The sequence below is a fragment of the Nansenia antarctica genome, assembly GCF_963989245.1.
Source record: "Nansenia antarctica genome assembly, chromosome: 5".
NCBI classification, from domain to species: Eukaryota; Metazoa; Chordata; class Actinopteri; order Argentiniformes; family Microstomatidae; genus Nansenia; species Nansenia antarctica.
In genome coordinates, this window is record NC_137690.1 from 68,567,589 (window position 1) to 68,591,451 (window position 23,863).

Here is a 23,863-nt window from a genome sequence, read left to right on the forward strand (position 1 = left end):
CTGAACAAGAACCAGTAGGCCTGCCGCCTACAGTCTCTCGCTGGAGTTTAAATTTAAGTTAAGCTGGACGCTCTTAAGGACACTAACGTTTTCAGCCATCCTCCTATTTGTGAGTAACTGTTTTTTTACTGCTCCTATGGTGAGTTACTTATTTTCTATATTTTTATTTATAACGTAAAATGTGTTTTTAAGTTAAACAATTTAAGCTACTCACTGCCTTGTTTAAGAGGATTGTTATCTGACTGTAGTGTCTAGTTTGAATGTGAATGAATGAATGTGTGCAATAGCAACACAAATAAAGTTTTTTCCCCAAGGAAAAAAAAGCTTATCGATTAATCGATAATAGATCGTTAATTCTTGCGATTATCGGAAAAGAAATTGTGATCGTTTGCCCAGCCCTACTGAGAAGTCTGTAAGACTTGTCTGGCTACCATCAAATCAAATCAAGTTTTATTTGTATAGCGCATTTCTCACAAGATGACTCAATGCGACTCAATGCGCTTCACGAACCATGAACCATAACACCTATGTCTAGTTGGAAATAGAGTAGTTATTAAGCCTACACAAGGCTTAAAGGCCCCAATCTAAATTCCAAATGTACTGTCTTCTGTATGGTGTTTTTACTTTTACAATGGAATATTGAATAGGCTAGGCCTAAACGTGTACAAATGTGAAAATTCAGCATTTTTACAAAGCGTTCTAAGCGTCTAAGTGTTCTCAGATAGCTACCATAATTTAGCCTAATGTGGGTTGTTTTGATTCTTGTGAAGGGCTGCTCAGAAACTATTAAAAACGTGTTAATGCATTTGCATTGCACCTGTCTGTGTACTAACAACATTGTATACAGTAGGCTACACCAGTGCTTTGTGTTGGAGCTATGACACAAGTGTGATCTTTATTACACCTGTGTAATTTTGCAGTTGCTTAATAAATTGTTTGGTCAATGCCTATTGTCATCATGTCTACCCTAATGACATGTTATTGCATTGTTGCTACAACCTAATGTAGGCTAGTATGCCAACTTTGTGTCTGTTACTATGTTACTGCCTTGCATACAAAGTATTGTATTATAATGAGACTGAAAGAGAGAGTTGAAGTAATTTCAATGGGCTGTAAGAAGACTTTGCTCGAGGCAGCTTTCATGATAATTTAATTGTCACCTAGACTAGTGTTGCATTTGCCTAAGTGACAGCATATAAGAGGTTGTCTGTCTAGTGTCTCCTTTCTTCTTTATCATTGCACTCACATAAAAAAAAAATACTTTTCAGGTTTTCACCTTAGTTTCATCTGCTTTGGTCTGCAGTAAAGATCAAATAGGCTGTGTCGTGTTCTTATCTTATCGCTTGACAGTTTGCCATTATCAGACAGATTTCGGCTTTCCACAAGCGTAGCGTATGTATTTTCGACCTGGTCTTTTTACGAGCGCTTAGTCAGCAGTAGGCTACATGGTGTCTCAAAGGCCTGGACATGATTTACAGTGGACGAACGCTTGACAGATTTCTTCCCCTCCTGACTTTTCATGTGGCTTTTCGATAACTGTTAGTGATTGGGCCGAGGCTAGATGTTTTCCTAAGCTTTCGCCAGCTGTTAAAAAAGAAAGGCTAGGCCATAGAACATGAGGAACTGTCAACTGAATAAAGTCTGCTTGAATTCCTGAAATTCCACATTGGTACGTAATGGGATTCCTTTGGGTGTGAAATGAATGTCAGATTCCTTTTACCGATGCAGGGAGGTAATAGTCGACAGGGTGCCTCTCACTCTCTCCCTCTCTCTAAAAATAGGCCTGTTCACTCTTGTTATTGCTTCCCTCCTTGTCTTATAGCCTAAACTGTGTAGAGTGGGCCCATGCTATTTGAGTTCTTGTTTGTTTGACCAACCTCTGTTTCTGTGGCAGTGTAAACAGGCATTGAGCAGTTAGCCTATTTTAAGGTTAAAGGCATGGTTGTTCATCCTTAATGGCGAGAATGCAATGTATGGTAGGTCTTTGCTAATCGTTGTGCCATTTTAGGCCAACTCTGCCTAATTGTTCTGATGAACCGTAGAGGTTTCACTATACTTTGCATTTGGAAATGTGGTGTGGGCAGTTTATTTATTTATTTAATTTATCTAGGCATAGATCTAGCTCAGTATTTCATCCATACAGCCTTTTAGAAAGCCGAGTTAGAAAATGTGTTTTCATTCACGGAAAGCTGGTGTCAGATTGAGGAATGATCAGTACAATAAGGAGGAAGAAAGCAATGCAGAGTTTGTAAGTATTCAAACTAGGGCTGGGCAAACGATCAACATTTTTTTTTCCGATAATCGTAACGAATTAACGATCAATTATCGATTAATCAATAAGCTTTTTTTGTATATTTTATTTATTTTTATTATTTTTAAAAAATAAAAATAGGGCAGAAATAACAAGCATGTTTTCCTTGGGGAAAAAACTTTATTTGTGTTGCTATTGCACACATTCATTCATTCACATACAAACTAGACACTACAGTCAGATAACAATCCTCTTAAACAAGGCAGTGAGTAGCCTAAATTGTTTAACTTAAAAACACATTTTACGTTATAAATAAAAATATAGAAAATAAGTAACTCACCATAGGAGCAGTAAAAAAACAGTTACTCACAAATAGGAGGATGACTGAAAACGTTAGTGTCCTTAAGAGCGTCCAGCTTAACTTAAATTTAAACTCCAGCGAGAGACTGTAGGCGGCAGGCCTACTGGTTCTTGTTCAGAAAGATGATCATGTTAACATGTTCAGGGGTGAGAGACGAACGCAATCTGGTGACACGTGGACAAACTAATTTCCATTATTATTATTCCCAAAAAATAAATAATAATAATAATAATAATAATATTAATGATTATCGATCAAAATATTTTGTGATCGACCAAGACCTTATCGATCAATTAATCGATCATCGATCATTGTTGCCCACCCCTAATTCAAACAGGCCCCACGTGTCTGTAGGTCCCTCTGTAGAGACTGGCTGTTGTTATGCAGGCATCATGTCAGATGGCGAGGATGAGCTTGTTAATGGAGTTGCTCTTTTTTCATCCGGGCTCCTCTTTGAGCACAGGAAAAATCAATCTGGCAACTTGTCAGCCTCTGAAGATGGGGCCTCCCTTTCACTACTGGCAACGTGAGTGTGTTTTTCCCTTCCTCCCCCACTGTATCAATTGCCTGGAAGAGATCTGTGACATGAGGCCACAGAAAATGTCTCTTCAGATCCATTAGCCAGAAGGCTTTCGCTCAATTTACTAAAGCATTTTTCCCCATGGGCTCGAGGTGTGATCACAATACACAATAACATGATGACAAAGTTAGGGTCCGACAACAGCTTCACTTCCTTGGACTCAAGTTCAGAGCAGGCCTAGGCCTTCTACACTAATAGTCTAGCCTAATTTCCCCCAAATGTACTCAACGCTACAGGCCTAATGTAGACATTTAAACAGTAGCCTAATACTGGCATCACTTCTGCCAACGTTGCAGAGACGTAACGCTGGACTCTGTAACGAGCTCTGCTGCATGCCACAGGAAATCGAAGTCCCACTGTGATTCAGGAGGCTAGGCTGCTCCTCACTTCTCACATTAACATTTGCTGAGATGGAAGCTGGCTGACCTGTAGGCTCATGATTCCGCTCACGTGGAGTGCCCTGTGCATTTCTATTTTGGTAGCTAGCTCAAGCACACAATCCAATTACATGGAGGTTACTGTGTGGCTGTCTTTTACCAGCAGGCAGAGAAAAATTGCTCCTTGGCCAGACATTCGATTGAAGTTGTTATTGGGTTATTACTCTGCCACAGTAAATTATTGGGGAGCTCATGGCAGGTGCCACAAAATATCATTCTAATCTGCCGACAACTTTGTCAGCTTTCTCTGCACCATTCCCCTGTGGCTTGCACAGTAGTTTGTTGCAGAGGGGGGAGGGAGGGAGGGTGGGAGGGAGGAGACTTCTCCCTTCTTTCATGGCCCCTCAAACAGCAGTTTATTGTTAAGAAACTTTCTCCCCTGGATCTGTTCACTGGAGTCAAGGTGATTGATATTCTGCCACACGCCCCATGGAGCAGGGTAAGCTGTAACAGCAGATCGATTTCATTAAGACAGAGTCTGAAGAGAAGGGCAGAATGAGTGTGGCAGTGTTGCTGAGAGTCACCAGTTCAAGTCGTTGGACCCTGGTTGACTGATTATGGTAGTTGTCATTGCTAGTCTCTGGCGGCTGCACAGATGGTACCCTCGAACATTCAGATGCCGAAACTAAATCAGACCATTTAATTAGGATGGAACTTAAATTGGAGGAATACATTCTACAGTGAAAAGTCTCAGAGAATATTCTTGTAATAGGCCTATGTGAGCAATAGATCGCTAACTCACTATTTTGTTCTCAGGGTTCCCGCGCTGGTCTTAAAAAGCCGATTTTCGGATGTCTGAAAACAACAGAAAACGCCCGGTTATCAGATGGATCTTAACATTTTCCTATAACAAAATCCTGTAGTGTGAGGTGTGTTAAGAGTCAGTTCTCTTCAATTGTGCAATCAACTCTCCCGGCAACCTGCTCGGAAAATGGGCGTGGCCGGCAATCGTAAATGTGAAATGCGTTCAATACTTCCGACCAGAAACCATAGGGTTGCCAGATTGTTTGGTGAAATTAGCGGTTTTAGACTGTGGTTTGGGTGGAAAATGTCATTCCCATCTGGCAACCCTGCTCGCCAATCAAGAAGCGTGGGGAACGAGACTAGAGAGTTTGGAGTCTGTCGTAACGAACATCTTTATGTCTGTGGGGTGCTGAAATGGGGAAATTGGCGCACACCACACACAACACGACCAAGGCTGTTCAAATCCAAGATTTTGTTTCTTCATGTGTGGGGTCTGTCTCAGATAAGATTTCTGTTAAGATTTTGAAATTCCTTATGTGTGTACCCCGCTTTAAAGTCTAAAATCCAACAAAACAAATGGCCTAAAAAGGTCTTGAATTCCAGCTATTCGGTCTAAAAATGAGGTGCTAGGTCTTAAAAATTAGATCTTGCAAGAAAATCAGTCCGGCCACATCTATTTACACGGAAATTAATCAAGCTGTAACCAAAGCAAATGCCAATTCGCTTCCTTTTTTGTCTGTATGGCAGTGAAATCTGTAATTTCATCACCTCGAGGATGACAAAAAGCTATCATATGATGTCGCAAATAGGTCTAAAATTCTATTCAAAGAGGTCTAAAAAAGGTCTAAAAAGGTCTTCAATTTGACTTGTTGAAACTTGTAGGAACCCTGTGTTCTGGACCGTGGAGATAGTCACTCACACTAGAGACAGGTTTCTGTGATGGATGTCTGGAGGAAATCGGATCTGAGAAAAAAGGGACAAGCACCAAGGGAGGTAACATCGCTTCATGCCTCTCAGTCAACATGCTGCCTACTGGGATGTTTCCTCGGCTTAAAAATGGCCTTGCACTGCAGTTCTCGTTAAGGGCAGTACAGTAGGTCAACTGGCGATAGAGTTACAACCCTTCATTTGTGGAGGTGTTGGACAAATTGGACCCCACAACTGTTTACCCAGCCAAACAGGGGACAGCTGTGTTCTCCACCCACCAACAACTGCGCAAGCGGTGAGCAAGCAGGGTGATCAGATTAGAGTTTACCAGTTCCCAGTGGTGAGTTCCATGACTTGACCTTTACAAGAACCTGGTGAATTGTGGGCCTCCGATGAGAAGTCTGCAGCTATCCTCCCTCCACTCTGTCAGACCAGCTAAAGCAGGTATAAGGAGTGGGTGTATGGGTCTAGTCCAGGTGTAAGGAGTGGGTGTTTGGGTCTAGTCCAGGTGTAGGGAGTAGGTGTCTGGGTCTAGTCCAGGTATAAGGAGTGGGTGTATGGGTCTAGTCCAGGTGTAGGGAGTGGGTGTATGGGTCATAATGATACATTTGCAATTACGCTTAAATAATAGCCTCCGACAATTGAGGAGCAACCTTATGTCCACAAGAAGACACTAACGTTTAGCGGAGATCTAACAGCACGAAAGCGTGTGATGCAGTATTTACAATCATCTTTCCATGATCAACAATATTAAATTCGAAATTGTTATGAACCATTTGCATGCTGTTACATGAGTAGCCTGAGCTGCATAGCCTATCAACAATGGGCTAGAACGACACAGGAGCAAGGTTAGTCAGACGGCCTTTTTAGTACCTGGCAATCCAATCCAGTTATCGAAACAACAGAACAGCTAACGACCACACACACACACACACACGTGTGTTTCAGACCACCAATTTAAACGTTATGGCGATCCCCTCCATAATCAAAGTACTCCGACCTAGTGATCGAGGCATTTGAAAATTGAAAGGCCTGGAGGCAAACAACAGCAGCACAGAAGCTCTTTACAAACAGGTCAGGGGGGTTCGCTCGAGATCCTTTTGTGCGCTGTGTTGGCCCTGTGTTTTAGTCAGTGGGCGTTTGCGGCAGCACAAAGAGAATCATCAGAACCCAGACCTCTCTGAGTAGTATTGATCTCATCTCCCTGCCTGCCCCCCCACCCCCACCCCCCACCCCCCCTCTGAAGAGTCTTTTGTGCTGTGTTTGTTTGCCCCTGCTGCAGGTTCCCTGTCACAGGGGGAGACGAGCACTGCAGATGTGAGTGTTAATTATTTACTAGTGTGTGTTGGTTGGTTGGGGAGTGCGGGGGTGGGGGGGGGGGTACTCAGACAGGCAGGAGGCAGGGTGTTAGACTCTGCTCAGCCTCAGCCCGTACCCTAATGTGCTGCGCTCAGTCAGCGACATGTGAAAGAGAATGGTAAATGAGTTTATGGAGGGTTATTTACAACCTCTGAAAAGGCACCAGTAGCCAGCAGACAGCCTAATGCCCGCTGCTCGCGGTGGTTTTTATAGGAGGCTGGCGGGAGGGCCACCTGTTCAAGGCAAGCCGAGGGGGGAGGAGGCGGTGGCGGTGGCGGTGGCCATTGGAGCTGTGCAGGCAAGCGTTCAAAGTGCATTATGATGATGATCAAGATCTGGGTATCAAAAGTGTCTATCAGTGTTTGAATAGATACAGTAGGTGAACACTTTTTTTTTTTTTTACTAATTGAAAGGCACAACGTAAGAATCACAGGTTTCCGTCGAAACTTGCACAGTACAATGCGGCAGTTTCCCAGACACAAATGGATAGTAAAGAAAGGCCTAGCTACTCAAAATACATCATCACACGGCTGCAATCAATATTGTGTTTTGAGCACATTATCCTTTTCTCTGGGAAATCGCCCTCATTGTGCTCAAGTTACACTGTTTACTCAGTTTACACACTCAATCTCCAACCTATCAGAAGAGGTGATGAAAGTGTTTTCGTGCCTGTGCTTGATCTGTGCGAGGGAAACCACCGCAATAATGATTTTGAAAAAGCACAGCGTGAACAGCAGCGTGTAGAACAGGGATGGGCAACTTTGAAGCTGGTGGGGGGGGGGGGGGTGAATAAAGTAATCTGTCTGATGGGGCCGCAATGCTGTGCACGCGCGTGCACACACAATTAACCAATTTATGCATTTAATAATTAGTGTTGTTCCGATACCGATACTAGTATCGGCATGGCCACCGATACGCACAAAAATGCTGGTATCGGTATCGGCGAGTACTTTACAAAAACGTTTATTTTTTTACTTAAGTTTTACAAAAACTTTACGAGTTTTACAAAGGTTTTGAGCAGTGCCAGACTAAGTGTTAGCAATAATTTTACATCGAGGTGAGTATGCGGCTCAAAAAACATGTTTTTTTGTTTTGTTTTTTCAAACGCCGTGGTATCGGATCGGTACTCGGTATCGGCAAGTACTGCACGGTCAGGTATCGGTATCGGTATCGGGGTAAAAAAATGGTATCGGAACAACACTATTAATAATAATTATCTCTCATAACCAGTTAACCAGTAACCTGGAGTGTTTGTTAACAATTCCATTGTGAACATTTAATGGAGTGGTTTATATGTTGGGTTCTGATGGTATAGGACAGTTGAACTAAGCTCATGCGGCATTTTTTAAGTTATTCCTTAAGAAACAATGTCTATACTTAAATGACTGAATAATGGATGTATCAATCCCTGATTGATCAGTCGCCCATCCCCGGTGTAGGGCATGGAAGTGAACACAGTGCTCTAGTCAGGTTAGCCCTACTAGTGCTGTCTGAGTGGTTTCTTTCAGCTGTCTTGTTGATGCAGGGTTGTCAGTGTCTACCTGACAGAGCATGGCTATGTAAACCATTTGAGGGTGAGTGAGGCCAGTTAGCCTGTTCCACATCCATCAACGGTGACACTATCAGCACTCCTGGTGGAAAGAGAGCTAGTCACTCAGAACAGCATGGCTCCATTGGGTGTCAATCAGGATTTAGTCCTACGTTTTTCCCCCAAGGTTGCCATGGTGACCGTGGGAAATGGTGGTTACGAGGACCAGGATTTCTGAGCAAATCCATAGCATGCTCTGGGATTACTATCGGGTTTGTGTAATGTTCAGATGATGTTTAAAATGGATGGGCCCTCTTGGCCCAGAATGCAATGATTCCCCCATGTTTTAGAATATTACTATGATAAGAAGTAAGTATGTTATGATTTCTGCAGGAAAAATCTAACTCTCATTCATAGACATTCCTAAGGTTATGAGTGCCACTGACCATCCATGAGACATCTATCATCTATGTTCATGGTTGTTCCTAGCTTAAATAAGGCTTAGGTGGTAGAAGTGGAGGTGAAGCGAGAATAGTTTTTTACAACAACAACAAAATGTGTGCGCCCGCAAACCTCCTGTTTGTGAACGTCATCGCAAAGTCTTGCTAGTCTAGCATCCTTCATCAGCCGAGCAGTCCAGATTGCTACGAGCCTGGCTAAGGCTAGTTACCAGCTATGAGCCTGGCTAAGGCTAGTTACCAGCTATGAGCCTGGCTAAGGCTAGTTACAGCTATGAGCCTGGCTAAGGCTAGTTACCAGCTATGAGCCTGGCTAAGGCTAGTTACAGCTATGAGCCTGGCTAAGGCTAGTTACCAGCTATGAGCCTGGCTAAGGCTAGTTACCAGCTATGAGCCTGGCCAAGGCTAGTTACCAGCTATGAGCCTGGCTAAGGCTAGTTACAGCTATGAGCCTGGCTAAGGCTAGTTACCAGCTATGAGCCTGGCCAAGGCTAGTTACCAGCTATGAGCCTGGCTAAGGCTAGTTACCAGCTATGAGACTGACTAAGGCTAGGAAATCTTAGCTTTGATGTGCCCTCGTGGCTGGCTGGGAGGTGCAAAGAACTATGGATGTTGTAGGACTTCAACATTCAGACATATTACTTCTGGTGCGATAAAAGGCTATTTTCTCACGTTTGCCGGCTAGACAATTTAGACAATAAAGACCCCTAATAGTATTTATTAGTATTAGTATTTAGTAACTTGCTGTTGTTGAGTCAATCTGTGAAATGTTCCTTTCAAGTATCTATCATCTAATTAACGCTCTTTTTATTTTCTCCTTAGGACAAGATGTGGGTAAATGGGAAGGGGACACCTAGACCTTAAGGATTCTCTTACCCCAACACTCTAGTGCCCCAACACTCTGAGAAGGTGGCAGACCTCGTCGGGGCAAACCTGGGCCGTTGGCACTAAGATGTCCCTAAGTAGTGGCACTGCAGGCGGGAAAGGTGTGGACTCTTCTGCGGTGGACACTTACGACAGCGGGGATGAGTGGGACATCGGTGTTGGCAATCTGATAATCGATCTCGACGCCGACTTAGAAAAGGACAAACTTGAAATGTCTGGCACCAAGGACGGAGGGGGCATGGCGGCGCCGCCCAGCGCAGTAGCAGCTTTGCCTGAAAACATTAGGTTTGTTAGTCCCGTGCCCGGCCCTCAGGGGAAAGAGAGCAAATCCAAATCCAAACGCAGCAAGAACTCAAAAGACAATAGTAGCAAGGCCTCAGCTGGAGATGGGGCCAAGAAAGAAACCCAAGGGCGGACCCAAGGGGAGCCAACAGGCACAGCGGCCATTGCTGGAGCCACTGGCAATAATTCCACCCCTGCCAAAGGCATTGAAAAGGGTGGCAAAGCCTCTCGAAATGTGCCCAGTAGTAAAAAAGACAAGGATGGGGCAAGTGGGAAAAGTAAGAAGGAGAAAAGCGAAGGAGGGCCAGTGGTGGCAATAGCCGTCTCTGAGAAGGAGGTGGTTTCTCAAGCTCAAATAGCGTTGGGGGGCAACCGTAGTGCCCCCTTTGAAAACACACAATCTACGGACTTGGCAGGAGCCGATCAAATGGGGAATATTGCACTTGAGTCTGTTGGGATAGTCCCAGCGTTGACCATTAAAACTGAGCCAGAGGAACTAGACAATAGTGAATGCAGAACGTTGAAGAAAGTGAAAAATGAAAAGGTAAGCTAATTGTTGTCTTCACTTCATTTACTGCTGTGGATATTGTGGTTTTTGTAGCCTAATGTCATTCTAGAGATTTATTTTCTAGATTTTGTCTGGGAGTAACATTTGAGCTGTGTCTCACTGCCTTCTCTTGTCAGGAGATTGCAGTTTATGTGTCAGTTGTTATGGTTATCACTCAACACAACAGCCTTGGCTACAGGCTAACAAAAATGTCCTCTCTCTCATTAGACAAACAAGAATGTCATAGACAATCATGCGGCTTTTGGCTGCAGTTAAATTAGTCCAATTCTGCCTGTGGTGATTTAAGTAATCAAATGTTCAACAGGAAAATGAATAAACAAGGCCACCGCTCCTGGTTAGCCAACTGTTCTGGGCTTGCTGATATTGGGGTGAATTCTTTTCTCCCCCTTCAAGCATGGACATGGTAATGCAAGAAACTCATGAGCAGTTGCTTAACTATTTACCCGCACTTATCCTGTTCCCTCATTGAGCTGGTCTATCAGTGTGTCTATTGTGTGCGCCAGAGCAGGCTTTTCATGCTCTTCTGAGTACAAAAGACAGCAGTGCAGGGAGGTGCTAGTGGGGGCTGTTTTGTCTGTCGTTGTGTTCTATGCCTGGTGGGGTTGGTTATGCTAGGTGGGGGAGGGGTGAGGGCAGAGCGCGCCTTCCTCCGCTTTCCCTGCTGCTGCTGTGAAAGTGAAGTGCGGGGGAGAGGGGGGAGGGTTTGGGGAGAAGAAGAGGAGTCCCTTTGACTCCTTCAACCCAAGCCCTGTCAGGAATGTCAAGCTGTGGAGTCTCCTCAGGTAACTCATGTGGAAAGAAATCTGAGGAGCAAAGTGCGAGCAAACTGAAAATAATAATTCCCCTTAAAGACCATTCTGCCTGGTCTGGAAAAAACCACTCATGAACAATTAGAAAAACAATAAAATGTACTGGAAAGATTTGGAGGGTCATGGAAAAAATTATTAATAAGATAACAAATACATAGTCTTAACCCCTTTTCTCTGCCATAATAACTCGATTAAATAAGCAGCTGCATCAAATAAAAACATGTTTGCGCACATAGCTTGTTTCCGCACACGAGTCCAGAGAAGGTCGGTACAGAAGTGTGGATTAAAAGCATCATTGACTGTGCCGCTTTCCGACAGCACTCTTCTTCAACTCGTTGAGAACAGAAACGGCTAGTAGTAAGACGTAAGACAATTTGTGTGGCTACTCGCCCCCTGTACTGTACACCCCCTCGGTCAACAGAAGTCAGGTAGCATATTGGATCAGCGCGACTGCAGTTGGCATGCCACATGCTGAGCTGCAGTGATGTCGGCTACAACCACAACTGGTGAAGTTTACCAGCATGCCATGGTTACCTACTGGTACATAGAGAGGGTAGAATCAAGTATTTTAAAGAACTATAAAAGTAATTAAAACAATTTAGTCCATGGCATGAGTGTCAGTCTGTTATCGTTATACAAGGCGTACATTAACCCTAACTGCGTTAGTTTGGTGATTATACGCCTACACACATCGTATTGGAAAATCGCTGTTTCTGTCAGTTCTGTTATGTAGTCCATTAGGCTTGCTTATTTTATTGTAATTTATTGCCGGGAATAGCCTATGCAGTCTTCACTGAAGCAATTCACGGGTAGGTTCCTGTGTAGCCAAAGTAAAATAATTAAAAGATACCATGGTAAAACATTTTGAGTCAAAAACAAGATTAACAAAGTTAATTATTTGCACACAAGTACCGATGTTCTCTCAATATGAAACATGTGCCATGACACATGGCATTATTTGACGCAGGACAGTGGGGGCTCCCAGTGTTGTCGATGGGTAGCAAGCAAACTGCTGCTTGAAAATGCTGTTGAAAACTGAAGAATTGCATGAAATGCGCTTACAGAAGACATATTTTCCTGGGAGAGGACTTCCAGACCCACCCGCACAAATTATGATTCACCATATTCTAAGCCTATTATTCTACCACAGCCTGGTTTTAGCAGAAAAAAATGCCTCTGTAGTGCTTCTTCATTGACTTGAACACAAGTGTATTAGTCAGTCTTGGCTAAGGATATTAAAGTAGTACAATAAAGGGAGGGTCAATATTGCTGTTTGAGGAGAGTGGAGAGTACAAAGGGGAGGGGTGACATGGGTGGCACGAGGTACCTACTGAGGCAGCCAGCCATTGACAGTAATGGTGTGTTTAGTTTCAGAGTAATGTCTTTGTATTATTTATCCTGAAATGTAATTGGAAAATATCTGGGAAATGTCCTCGGAAGTGGTTTCAAAACATGAGACAAGTGGGATACGCTGAGCTGAGCATGGACAACCTTTAACCAAGAGAAAGGGACACTGGTGGCTCCATTGTACACTGACTTGGAGGCTTTGGAAAACGGTTGTTCATAGAAACCTCTTTGTTTTACTGTATTGAGATTCTATGAAAGTTCTATTTCCCATTCTGTATAATGCTAGGCCTATTATTTGATTTGAAATAATGATGTTCTCAGCTTTATGACATTGAATATAAATTCACTCAACACTTTATTAGGAACATTACTAATATGTGGCAGGGCCTCCCTTTGCTCTTAAAACAGCCTCAATTCTTCATGGCATTGATTCCACAAGATGTTGGAAACATTCCTTTGAGATTCTGGTCCATGATGACATGATTGCATCACACAATGTCTAACAGATTCTTCAGGTGCACTTTCAACCTGTGAATCTCCCGTTCTACCACATCCCAAAGGTGTTCTATTGGATTCAGATCCTGTGACTGGGAAGGCCACTGAAGAACCATGAACTCATTGTCATGGTCTCATGTTCATGAGACCAGTTTGAGACTTATGCTTTGTGACATGGTGCATTATCATGCTGGAAGTAGCCATTAGAACAGGGGTACATTGTGGCCATGAAGGGATAAACAAGGCAGGGCTGTGGCATTCAAGCGATGATTGATTGGTATTAACGGGCCCAAAGTGTGCCAAGAAAACATTCCCCACACCACCTGAATGAATGAGAAGGTAGGTGTTCCTAATAGTGTTCTCCGGTGATCTTGATAATGTCACACCATTAATCTTTGCTCCACTCTTGTTCTAGGGTTAAAGGCATAGTCCACCTAAAATACTAGCATACCCAACATGATTTTGGTAGACAACCCAAAGGAATATCCCTTTAAAGTCACCTCTGAGCAAACTCACTATTAAATCTACAAGAAGATATCAGGTGTTTGTGGCTTGTTTCGTTGTTGTTACTATTCCATTTGGTGAAGTCTGATTATAAGACTGGTGAAGATCCTGTACAGGTTTGACTGTAAACATTCGATGTGATGCTTTCATTTGACATCCTCAAGAGCACTCCATTTCCTTTAATTTCTTTCTGTTACGATGATGAGTCACAACCATTCAGGCTCTTATCCTGCTTGATTGAGTGTGCGGCTATGTGCTCACACAGTCTGTGTCTTAAGATGCAGCCCCCCTAAAGCATTGGCTCTTCATTCTGGAATAAATCATTGCTGCTTCCTCAATTTCAACACTGGCCCACACTCTCTCTCTCCCCCTGCTCTCATACAAGCCTGGAGGAGCCAGGCATTCGTCAGCTGTCTCGACACGATGCTGGCCTTGACGAATGGAGCAGCTCTCATGGAAAATTACATTGGCAATGTCAGTTCAAACGGGGAAGGAGGGAGAAAGAGCGACTGCTCAAAGAGTTAAGGAGCATGGCCACCACTCAGGGTAGTCGTTGATGTGCGGCTGGGGAGAGAAAGCTGAATTTCCTTTTTTACTTGCCTGTGTGACCAACTGACTTGCGCTATTGTGTTACAGCTCATTCCTTTTAACTAGTGCCAGGTTCTTTAAGGACTCTGAAGACGGGGGGAAGTGGATGAATGAGTGGATTTTGTAGCGTTGTGGCCATTTTAATAGAGTAGCTCCCCTTCACTGCACAAACTAAGCTAATAGCCCGACCTGCTCATGTGCAGGTTTGTCTAATTCTATCTTGAGACTTTGGAGCTCTTTGCTGAATTGTCCAATTTCAGTTTTGTGTGAAAACACGCGTCAGCACAACAGGGGAAAAGAAATGGGTTGTTGTTTTTTTCCCCTCAACCCCCGCCACCAATTTCAGACTTGTGCTAGGATGGTCTGCAATGATGAAGCCACATTGTTTTGTCGCACTACATCACAAAACACTTTAAAGGAAACCTATTATTCTCTTTTTCCACAAGTTAATGTAGCTCTCTTGGGTCCCCAAAACAAAGGGGAGTTGGAGTTCTTTAGGTGAAAATACCACTAATTCCAGCATGCCTCTAAACGCATCTGTTTCAATCAGTCCTTTTCTGGACAGGCTGTTTCACGGGTTGGGAAATTGTCAGTGGTTCGCAGTGCGGCGAAGAAACACACGGCTATTAAAAACCAAATATCCCATTGTTCCCCACAAAACAAGGAATGCAAAACCATTTGAATGGTAACGATCGGACCTTGCGATGTCGAAAGTGACATGTGGATAAACACAGGTCGGGAAACCGTCAGTGGTTTTCTGCAGATTCTCTATGTGGCGGCGTAGCGTTTTCAACACACGGTTCCCGCAGGAATAAAATTAAAAACCAAATATCCCAGTGTTCCCCACAAAACAATGAATACAAAGCCATTTAAATGTTGAATTGCAAATCGCATGTCTTTTTATGAAATATTCAGCCCACAAAAAAACGAATTGCTTTATTTCACAAGCACTGAAAAAGTGAGTTTGCCCCTATAGCTGTGTAGTAACACTTAACTCTAGTACCGGTAACAATGTTTTATTATAGCCTAAGTATTAGATAGTAGCCTACATAGTAAATTGAGTTGCGTAATAACAGTTATTCTTATTCCAAATTGTACTGCTTCACTCCATTACTATGCAATTATAAAGTAATTACTTATGTAGCCTACTATGTCATAGCATGTCTACAATGTTGTTAATAGAGTTATAACAGCGTTACTAGACAGATGGGGGAAACGCAACAGAAAGTGTTACCAAACCCTCTTTGCTTGAGCGACTTCCAACACTAATCTTGATTCAAACAAACCAAGAGTAACTGCTAGACAACCTTCCCGCGCTGGTCTTAAAAAGCCTTAAAGTCCAAAATCCAGCAATCCAATTCATAAGGCCTAAAAAGCCCAACATTTCAGTTATTCGGTCTAAAAATGAGGTGCTAGGTCGTAAGAATTAGATCCTACAAGGAAATTAGTCCAACCACATCTATTTACGCAGTAATTAATCAAGCTGGAACCAAAAAAATGCCAATTCGCTTCCTTTTTTGTCTGAATGGCAGTGAAATCCTTAATTTCACTACCTCGAGGATGACAAAAAGCTATCGTATGGTGTCGCGAATAGGTCTAAAATTCTATTCAAAGAGGTCCAAAAGGTCTTAAATTTGACTTGTTGAAACTTGGAGGAACCCTGGACTCATCCAATCAATCATTTTGATTCAGGACATGAAACGCTAAACGACCTATTCTTAATTTCTCCCTTTAAAGCCGAGAGGGTCAGAATTCTCAGCCCTCGTTTCAAACAGGAGACGGCCCCTTCATCTGATAAGCAGACAAGCCTTGCTTTGCATACTGCTCTGTGTTTTCGCCGCAAGCGAGCGACCGTGGAGAAGTGATTCCTCTTGATCAGCAGAGGTGCGCGTTACGTTTGATTGCGACTAATGAAGAGCTCTCATTCAGGCTGCCATGAAGTCTCTAGGTAGCTAAGGGGAATATATTTTGTCCTAGGCTTATTTTTCCACAGTGTTTACTGGTGTTGCCTCAAGTTCTCGTGGTAAAGATGATTTGTGAACCCTTTTTTTTTTGCCTTTCTTTTTTTCCCTTAGTCGTTGGCTACCCAAGCATACTGGCATAGCTCGGATTGATTGGACAGTTTGTAAAATAGGCTCGATCAGGGGAGGCTCAGATGTGCTGTGATTCCTGTAGTGCTGCCTCTGCCTGTTTCAAACACTTGCCTTCAGGGAGCCCCTACTACTCCAGTAAATCACACACACACACACACACACACACACACACACACACACACACACACACACACACTACTCTAGTAAAAGCAGTCAACACTGGTCTAATTGTTTTCCACATGTGTGCCATTAGCCTCTGTGTCTCCACAACAATCTAAAAGGCTTTGAGGTTAAGAGCTAAATACAAACACAGGGCTGTAAAAATGTGAGGTTGGGAGAAGTACAATGGAGGGTTTGCGACAATAATTCTACTGCCCACTGATTAAGTCAATATACTGTGTATAGGCTACTAGCCGCTAGTGTTTGATGTAGGATGAAGAGCTGATGATGGTCGAAGGTCAGTTTAACTGTACCACCTTTTTAATGGTTGGTATGGAGATATTGGTTGGTATGGAGATATTGGTTGGTATGGAGATATGGGTTGGTATGGAGATATTGGTTGGTATGGAGATATTGGTTGGTATGGAGATATGGGTTGGTAAAGCTGATCGTAGCCTGCTGTTAGTAATAGGCCTATGTTTTGGTCTCTTTATGGTTAGAACCCCACCCCCTTTGTTAATCTCTCTTGTTTTTTAAGCATTTGAACTCCGTTTCAACTGAAATACAAGTGTACAGTGAATGATGTAGGCCTAGCTCCCCTCCTTGTGTGAATTGCTGACAGTTATTCAAACATATGATTGGAAAGTTACCAGAATGTGTAGTGCTTATTTGATTCATTATCCGTCTTGCTCCTTACAGCTTAGCTTGAAGGCAGTTCACAGATAGGTAGGCTGAAAAATCACTGGAGCATGTTGTACTTATTCGATTCACTTCCAAGGATTTGACAGTATTCAGTCAGCCAAAGGTGTGGTCTGAGGTGCGCTCTCCTCTTTGCGCCCTGTTATGAAATGTTTAATGATAACAACCTTCCACTTTAACTGCACCATCACAAAACGATTCGAATCCGCATCACCTAGAAACTCCTAAACAATCTCTAGTTTCCTCAAATTGGGCCAATCTGTGTAATTGTAAATGCCGGAATCTGTATGGCAAGACGCATCATTCACCCAAGTTATGTCAACATTGTCCCAGTGGTGTCGGGGAGATAAAGCGTGTGACATACGTACACCGTACGGACAGAGACCGATCTATAGTCCACTCCGCGATTTCGTCATGAGGAACAAGGAAAGAAATGGCAGATTCATGTTAAGCTAGGTTGAGTCTAGACAGAGATAACAATGATATTCATGGGATTGCTATTTATTTTAATAAAACATTTTTATTAAAGTATTTTTTTATACTTACAGAGTTAAGAACAATAATACTGAGACAAAATATCCAACTTTTGTCACACTCTGAGGTACCTTTTATTGCCTCATTCTGTTCAGTTTAACATTTTGAAATGCCAGTAAAAACAAGCCTCTAAAATAACTGTTATGTGTATCAGTGCTGCCACAGGCATCCCTGTCGTATGCTTAATGAATCAGCTTTGGTATGTAGGTCTTGCTGCCTTTCCAGCTTTTCCTAAGCTGTTCTCCACTCAAAAAAGCCTGATTATCTGGGGTTGCTATTGTTGACAGGAGATGAGCCAACAGGATGAGGTGGGAAAGCCTTCTCAGGCAAGTCGATCCATGCCTCTTGCACATTTTCATCGCAGATGTTCGTAGTCCACTCTCTTTAAAAGGGTACTATAGCCTATTAGGCTCAGTCAGTGTGAGAATTTGTATTACTGCTGTTCCAATTGTTGTACCATGGGTCATGGCCTTCAAAATAATTCTTAAAGCAGCAGAATAGTCAACATGTTTTTATTCTGCTCATGGATTTCGGAGCTCATGGATTTGTCTCTGTGCTTTGCCTTGAGCACTCAGGGTGTTCAGTGTCACCTTATTGAGGCAGAGTTGAAAACGGTAAGAGGAGAATCCTCCAGGCAGTGCTGGCAGAGTTAATCAAAACATAGTAGCCTAGATTTTTACCTCAGGAACAGGGTTCTGCCCCATCCCCCATGGCAGTCCAGAGGCTTTGCTCTGCTAGTGAATTGGAAATGGAAATGCTGCGGGCCACTGAGTTTATAGTCCTGTCGGACAGTGTTCCAGGAAATCCTCGTCAAGAGCCATGAGAGAGCCTTGTGTGGAAATATTTAATATTGGAACCGGGTCCTCACTGGTCATAAACTCTGCCTGTAGACATTTAGCGGTCTCCTTGACCTGGAGAACTCTGGGGCTTGATTTGTGCCCTCTTGCTCCCTCTCGTAGGCAGCTGGGAACACTGAAAGAGCTGCTTTTGTACACAACATTATGGAAGAGATTTAGCTTCCGTTCGTTTTTATGATGAATGAAATGAACTCTCACCACGAACAGAATGATTCAGAAAAAGTGTCGTTCCTAAAACAAGGATAAAATTGCCTTTTTCGGGGGGGGGGGGGGGGGGGGTGTAATTTGAGCAGAGAACTTTAGTGGGTGTGGGGTCTTGAAGTCCCCAGAATCTCAATTGAGAGATTAGGCAGGCTATCTTTTGACTAATGAGTTAAAAAATGTGTCGTCTCACAGGATTCGCTTGGACATTCCTTACAATTCTATTTAGGACTACAAACAAACAGTTTCAGACTTCAAAAGATCCTCCTGGATTAAAAGGATCACAACGATGAGGACACTTGTAAAGAATGTCCTATAGCGATTGGCGAATTCATGCTAGCACGTTCTAAGCACGTTCATGTTCTGTAGTTAGCTAAACTTTTTCTAGAACAAATGGGCTCTTTGTCAACAGTGGGATCTTCCTGTTTTTCATTAGTTCCTGAAGGTGTTGCAATAAAATGTGGACTTTCACAGTGCTTGTCTTGGAGCCTATAAACCGTGCCGCACCATGCTGAGAGTCCACATGCCACGGTGTTCCTCCTCTAATTTACTATAACAAGGTGACTTTGGTGGGAACGGCACCACTGCATCCCCCATGCTGAAAGATAAAAGGCATATGCCAGCGTCAGTTTCCATTATAATAATTGACAGTTTTGTGTTTTTTTTTTCTTCATTTGTAAACATTGTGTTCTACAACAGAGGACCTGACTTTCATACCGAGGGGTGAATTACCCTCGTCTTGTTAGATTGTAGATTCAAGTGGGTACATTTAAGAGTAGGCATAGCGCTTATCATGTTTGATTTACAGTGAGCCTGGTATTTGATGTCTGCTCTGTGTTCATATTATGGGATGGTGTTATATCACCTTGTAGTTCACATTGAGCTCACATCATCCATCTCTTTTCCTCAGGTAGTCCTTTTGTGTCAAAATCTGAGCTTTTCCCATACACACCCGCAACAATAACCTCATCAAATATTGATGGAGAGGTTGACTATGAATACAAAACGTCTTGAGCTTGTCCTGCAAAAGCCATCACTGATCTGCAAAACAAAGCCCTTTCATGCCTTGTCTTTCCCCTCCCTCCTCTGTCTCTCCTCTAAGCTTTGTACAAGGCGTGTGTGGATGTGGGTGTGTGTGGTGTGTGTCTGGATCAGTGTGCTGTGAGGGAGGCATGTGTGGGGGAAGGGAAGAGAGGCGAGCCTGTGCTGCTAATTCAGCTCATGAAAGACATGCAGCGAGAGCAGCTGTCTTCCATTGTCAGCCAGCAAATTTCCAACGCGCCTCATTTCGCCTCTCAATGCGTGAGTAGTAAGGGGGGGAGGGGGAAGAGGGTAACGGAGAGGAACAAACAAACAAAGAATGAGAGGGAAAAGGAGAGAAGGCCAAGATTCAAGATTTTTGAGTGCTGAACGTATCTAATAATACATGTATTCCAGCTAGGCTATGCATGCATGGTGAAGGAAAAATGGCTGTGCTGTGGTGAGAGGGAAGAGAGAGAGGGCACATGGGGGGTAGAGGAGGGAGGAGGCAGAGGGAGGAGAACGAACTGAGAACTGAGGTTAAGGAAGGAAAGGGGGGGGAGGGGAGGACAGCGTTATGAATGGATGAAGTCTTTAACCCCATGCACAACTGAATAGTTTGTCCGAGCGCGCTCTCTTTCAGCTCTATGGGGCTGGTGGAATGAGAAGGAGAGGTTGGTTGAAAGGGCCGGTCTATTAAAGCAGACACAGTTCTTGGGGTTCCTGAATCCTTGAGGCATGTGGTCTGATTAGCAGAAGAACAAACCCCATACAGTGGGGAGGAGCAGACGTGGCTTTTCCCCCTCAGCCTGGAATTTTCTGCCTGTGAGGGGAAAAGCTGGCTCTAATGTTTGTTTCTGAACCGACTTGGAGGTTGGAGCCAAAGAGAGTGTGCATTTTGGAATTGTTGTCTGCTTTTGAAGGCTTTGGCTTTGGCTTGGTGCATCAGGATGCCTTGTCTTTGCCTAAACAAAGTGGCTTGTCTTCAGTCGGTTTGCGTTCCAAATCTAAGCCCACCATTTAGCCTCGGACTCGCCCAAATAATTGTGTTATGATATCTTGACAGCGAGACACTTGAGTTTGCTTCCTCCCTCCACTAGAGAGACATTCATGACTTGACCGCTGATGGGGAAGTGTGGAGTTTATTTTATCAGCTTGACGAAAATGTGGGGTTTGTGTGTAGGTGAGACTACTCCTCTAAAAAGGTTTAGCAAGGGTTTTCATGGTGGAAATACGGAACCGTGTATAGAGAACATCCCTGTGCTGTCAGAGAAGAAAGGATGGAGAAATGGCTTAGAGAAAAGCAGGAGATGCGAGAGACTGACGTCTGTTTGATGTTGTGAGCCTGTGCCTGTCATAATATTTATCCTTTTTACAACCTGCGGTTGTAGGGAGAAAATATGATTCCAGGGGTGTCCAACAATTCAAAGAAACTACTGTTGTAATAATATGGGTACACTAGGGATAGGAGGCTACATTTTTAGGCTTACTAGTAGCCAGTTTGTTTTTGAGTTAGACACGGTTCACTGTCGATCATCAAGCTTTCTGCCTGTTTAGATACCCCTTACGCTGGCTAGGCTACTTCCTAGAAATCCCCTAATCCTTCGGTATGATTGTGTTCCTAATCTCAACGTCTCTTGCGACAGTTTAGAGTAGCCTACTTGTGCAAGTTACGTAGCCCTGAATATGGCTTGAAATTGGCCACGATTCTCTACTCGACACTACTATTACTCCCTAACTCAACAAAATTATCCTACAGCATACAAAGGGTCGTAAGGTTTCATTTTCCTACCTCTTGGCTCAACCTGCTAGTGTGGGCAGCCTAATTGGTCAATTAAAGCAAGTCGGTATGAAGCACTGGCATTCATGTATCACCCCTTTTTCACAGCCCACGTTTTATGGGCTTGCAATGGGTGTGAGTGAGAGTTTACATGTGAGCTTGTTGTATAAGAGTTTGTTCCCCCCTCCCCACGCTTGTTTCCTTCATAGGAAGTCCATTTTAACTGCAGATTGAAAGTCTGGTTTCTAACGGTATTAGCTTTAGAAAGGTATTTGTCAGAGAGACTTTGGTCCTAGTAGCTCCATTCTACTCTAGGACAATTCCTACATTAGCACGAATGTGTGAGAGCCAGAGTGTCAGAACCTTGTATTACACAATGGTACCTATCGGTACTCAAAACTACTACCCTAAATTAAAACTTCAATGCAGAGCTATATGACTGCCAGCTCTGGCAATACAATTAGGCTATCTCACTGTGAAGTCTAATGCATTTTAACCTCCTCCTTGGGGCCTCTGTAACTTAGCAACTGTACCATTACCAACAGACATCATTCTAAATGGTCAAAACATTATTCGTCAAAGCTTTCTCAACCGGCTCACAGAAAACTAGGCTACATGTTTTCTGAGGATTTGTTGGTTTTGTAATTCTGTTGTATTAGAAACAGACTATGAAGAGGCTGCAAAAGAGCTTACTCCTCCTTGCTTTTAAAACCACTTCATCAAACCACAGCCTACTTCATCCAAATTGTTGCATTTTTTCATTTTCTGCTATCGGTAACACTCTAAAATACGAGGTCTCAGCATAACAGGTTATTTTTAGTAAGCCTTTATGATATTGTTATTGATATTTTATTTGATATTTTTTAAATCTCCAGCACTCCACTGACCAGCATATTTTGTCCTCCGTACAGAATTAGCCTCGGCTTAATCAACTAACCACACAGTGTTAGATGGCCAAGTCAACAGGTACACTGATACATCTTGGCCTAACAGTCTTTGGCTGTGGCTTTGTGGTTTGAACCTCTTTTACACTAATGAGGTTAGTGCCACAGAGAGGAATCCTTTAATGCGATTAAAAGCATTCTTAAAGACAGTGGCAACAGTTCAAGGGAGAGTCGTGGAGTGTGTTGCTCGGTAACATGCCCCTGAAACCTGTTGTGTAGTTGCCTAGTCCAAACATGTTTCATGCTACATTTGCACTGTTGCTACTAAGCTAACAGGCCTGCTTTGTAATTGTATAACAATAGATTTGAGATGTTTTGTGTTAGCTTACTACACACCTATCATGCTACAATGATAGGTGTTGACAACCATTTGCTGTAGCTTGCAACTGCTCCTTGTAGCCTGCAGCAGAAGTTATGGTGAGCTGTTCTCAGCAGTAACAAATCCAACTGTCTCCACTCTAATAGGTCAGTCCATATACCAACAGCTTCCATGTGGGCTTCTCTCCAGTCCTGCTGCAACTATCCTGTCCCATTCATTACAGCAGAGTCTGAAACTGTCTCAGCTGATCCCTCTCTCCAGTTTCAAGCTCTTGCTGAGAGGCATACAGTGCGAGTCCATGATTTGTTCTTGCTATTAAGTTGACCCTCCCTTTTGCCCATTACTGACCCCTCCCTGTCCCTAGATCTTTAGCTGTCTAGTTTTAGGTTTTTGTAGTTTTAGTTTAGTTTTAGATTATCTTAGACTGTTTTAGACTCGTTTTTGTTTTAGACTGTGTAGTTTTAGTTTAGTTTTAGTCTATACTGACGGAAAGTTTAGTTTATCTTAGACTATTTTAGACTAGTTTTAGTTTTAGACAATGTCGTTTTTAGTTTAGTTTTTAGACTATGTAGGCCAGGTTTTGTATTGTATTTGTTTGTGGTGGATGTTGTATGGCTGTGAACAGGTCACACTTGAAAATGAGCCCTTTTGGGCTCAATGTGTTTCTTACCTGTATAAATAAAGGTAAAATAAAATAAAAACATAATTGAATTAGGGCTGGGTATCGCCACTGATTTCCCAAAACGATTCGATTCCGATTCACAGCTCCCGATTCGATTCGATTCCGATTCGATTTAGTTACAATATCAATTTTCCTTGAATAGGAAGAGATTCTCAGGACTAATGCTATAAATGGTTCAAGGAACCCTATAACATGTAGCATTGTTAAACATATCAATGTTTACATTAAGAATTGACTCCAAAGCAGTTACATGAATGTACTTCTTATTGGAACAGAAATGAACATCATTGACCAACATTTTGCTAAATCAGACACTACAAAAAGTGCTTTTTAACGTGCTTTACTGCAGCCAGTGTAAATAAAGGGGCTACAAACATAGCCTATCGGTAAACAAGACATCACATATCCCTCAGGACTGTCTCAAATAGTTTATTTGCATAATATATATATAC

At 43.0% G+C, this 23,863-nt stretch overlaps 1 protein-coding gene across 1 annotated transcript in view; it reads left to right on the top strand.

Annotated features, from left to right (window-relative positions):
• znf609b (zinc finger protein 609b) overlaps window positions 1-23,863 on the top strand; it is a 78,162-nt gene that overhangs the window by 6,075 nt on the left and 48,224 nt on the right. The window contains exon 2 of the mRNA XM_080531885.1: window positions 9,468-10,356. Within this exon, the coding sequence (XP_080388011.1) occupies window positions 9,598-10,356 (759 nt within the window). The 5' untranslated portion in view covers window positions 9,468-9,597. The remainder of the gene's footprint in view (window positions 1-9,467; window positions 10,357-23,863) is intronic.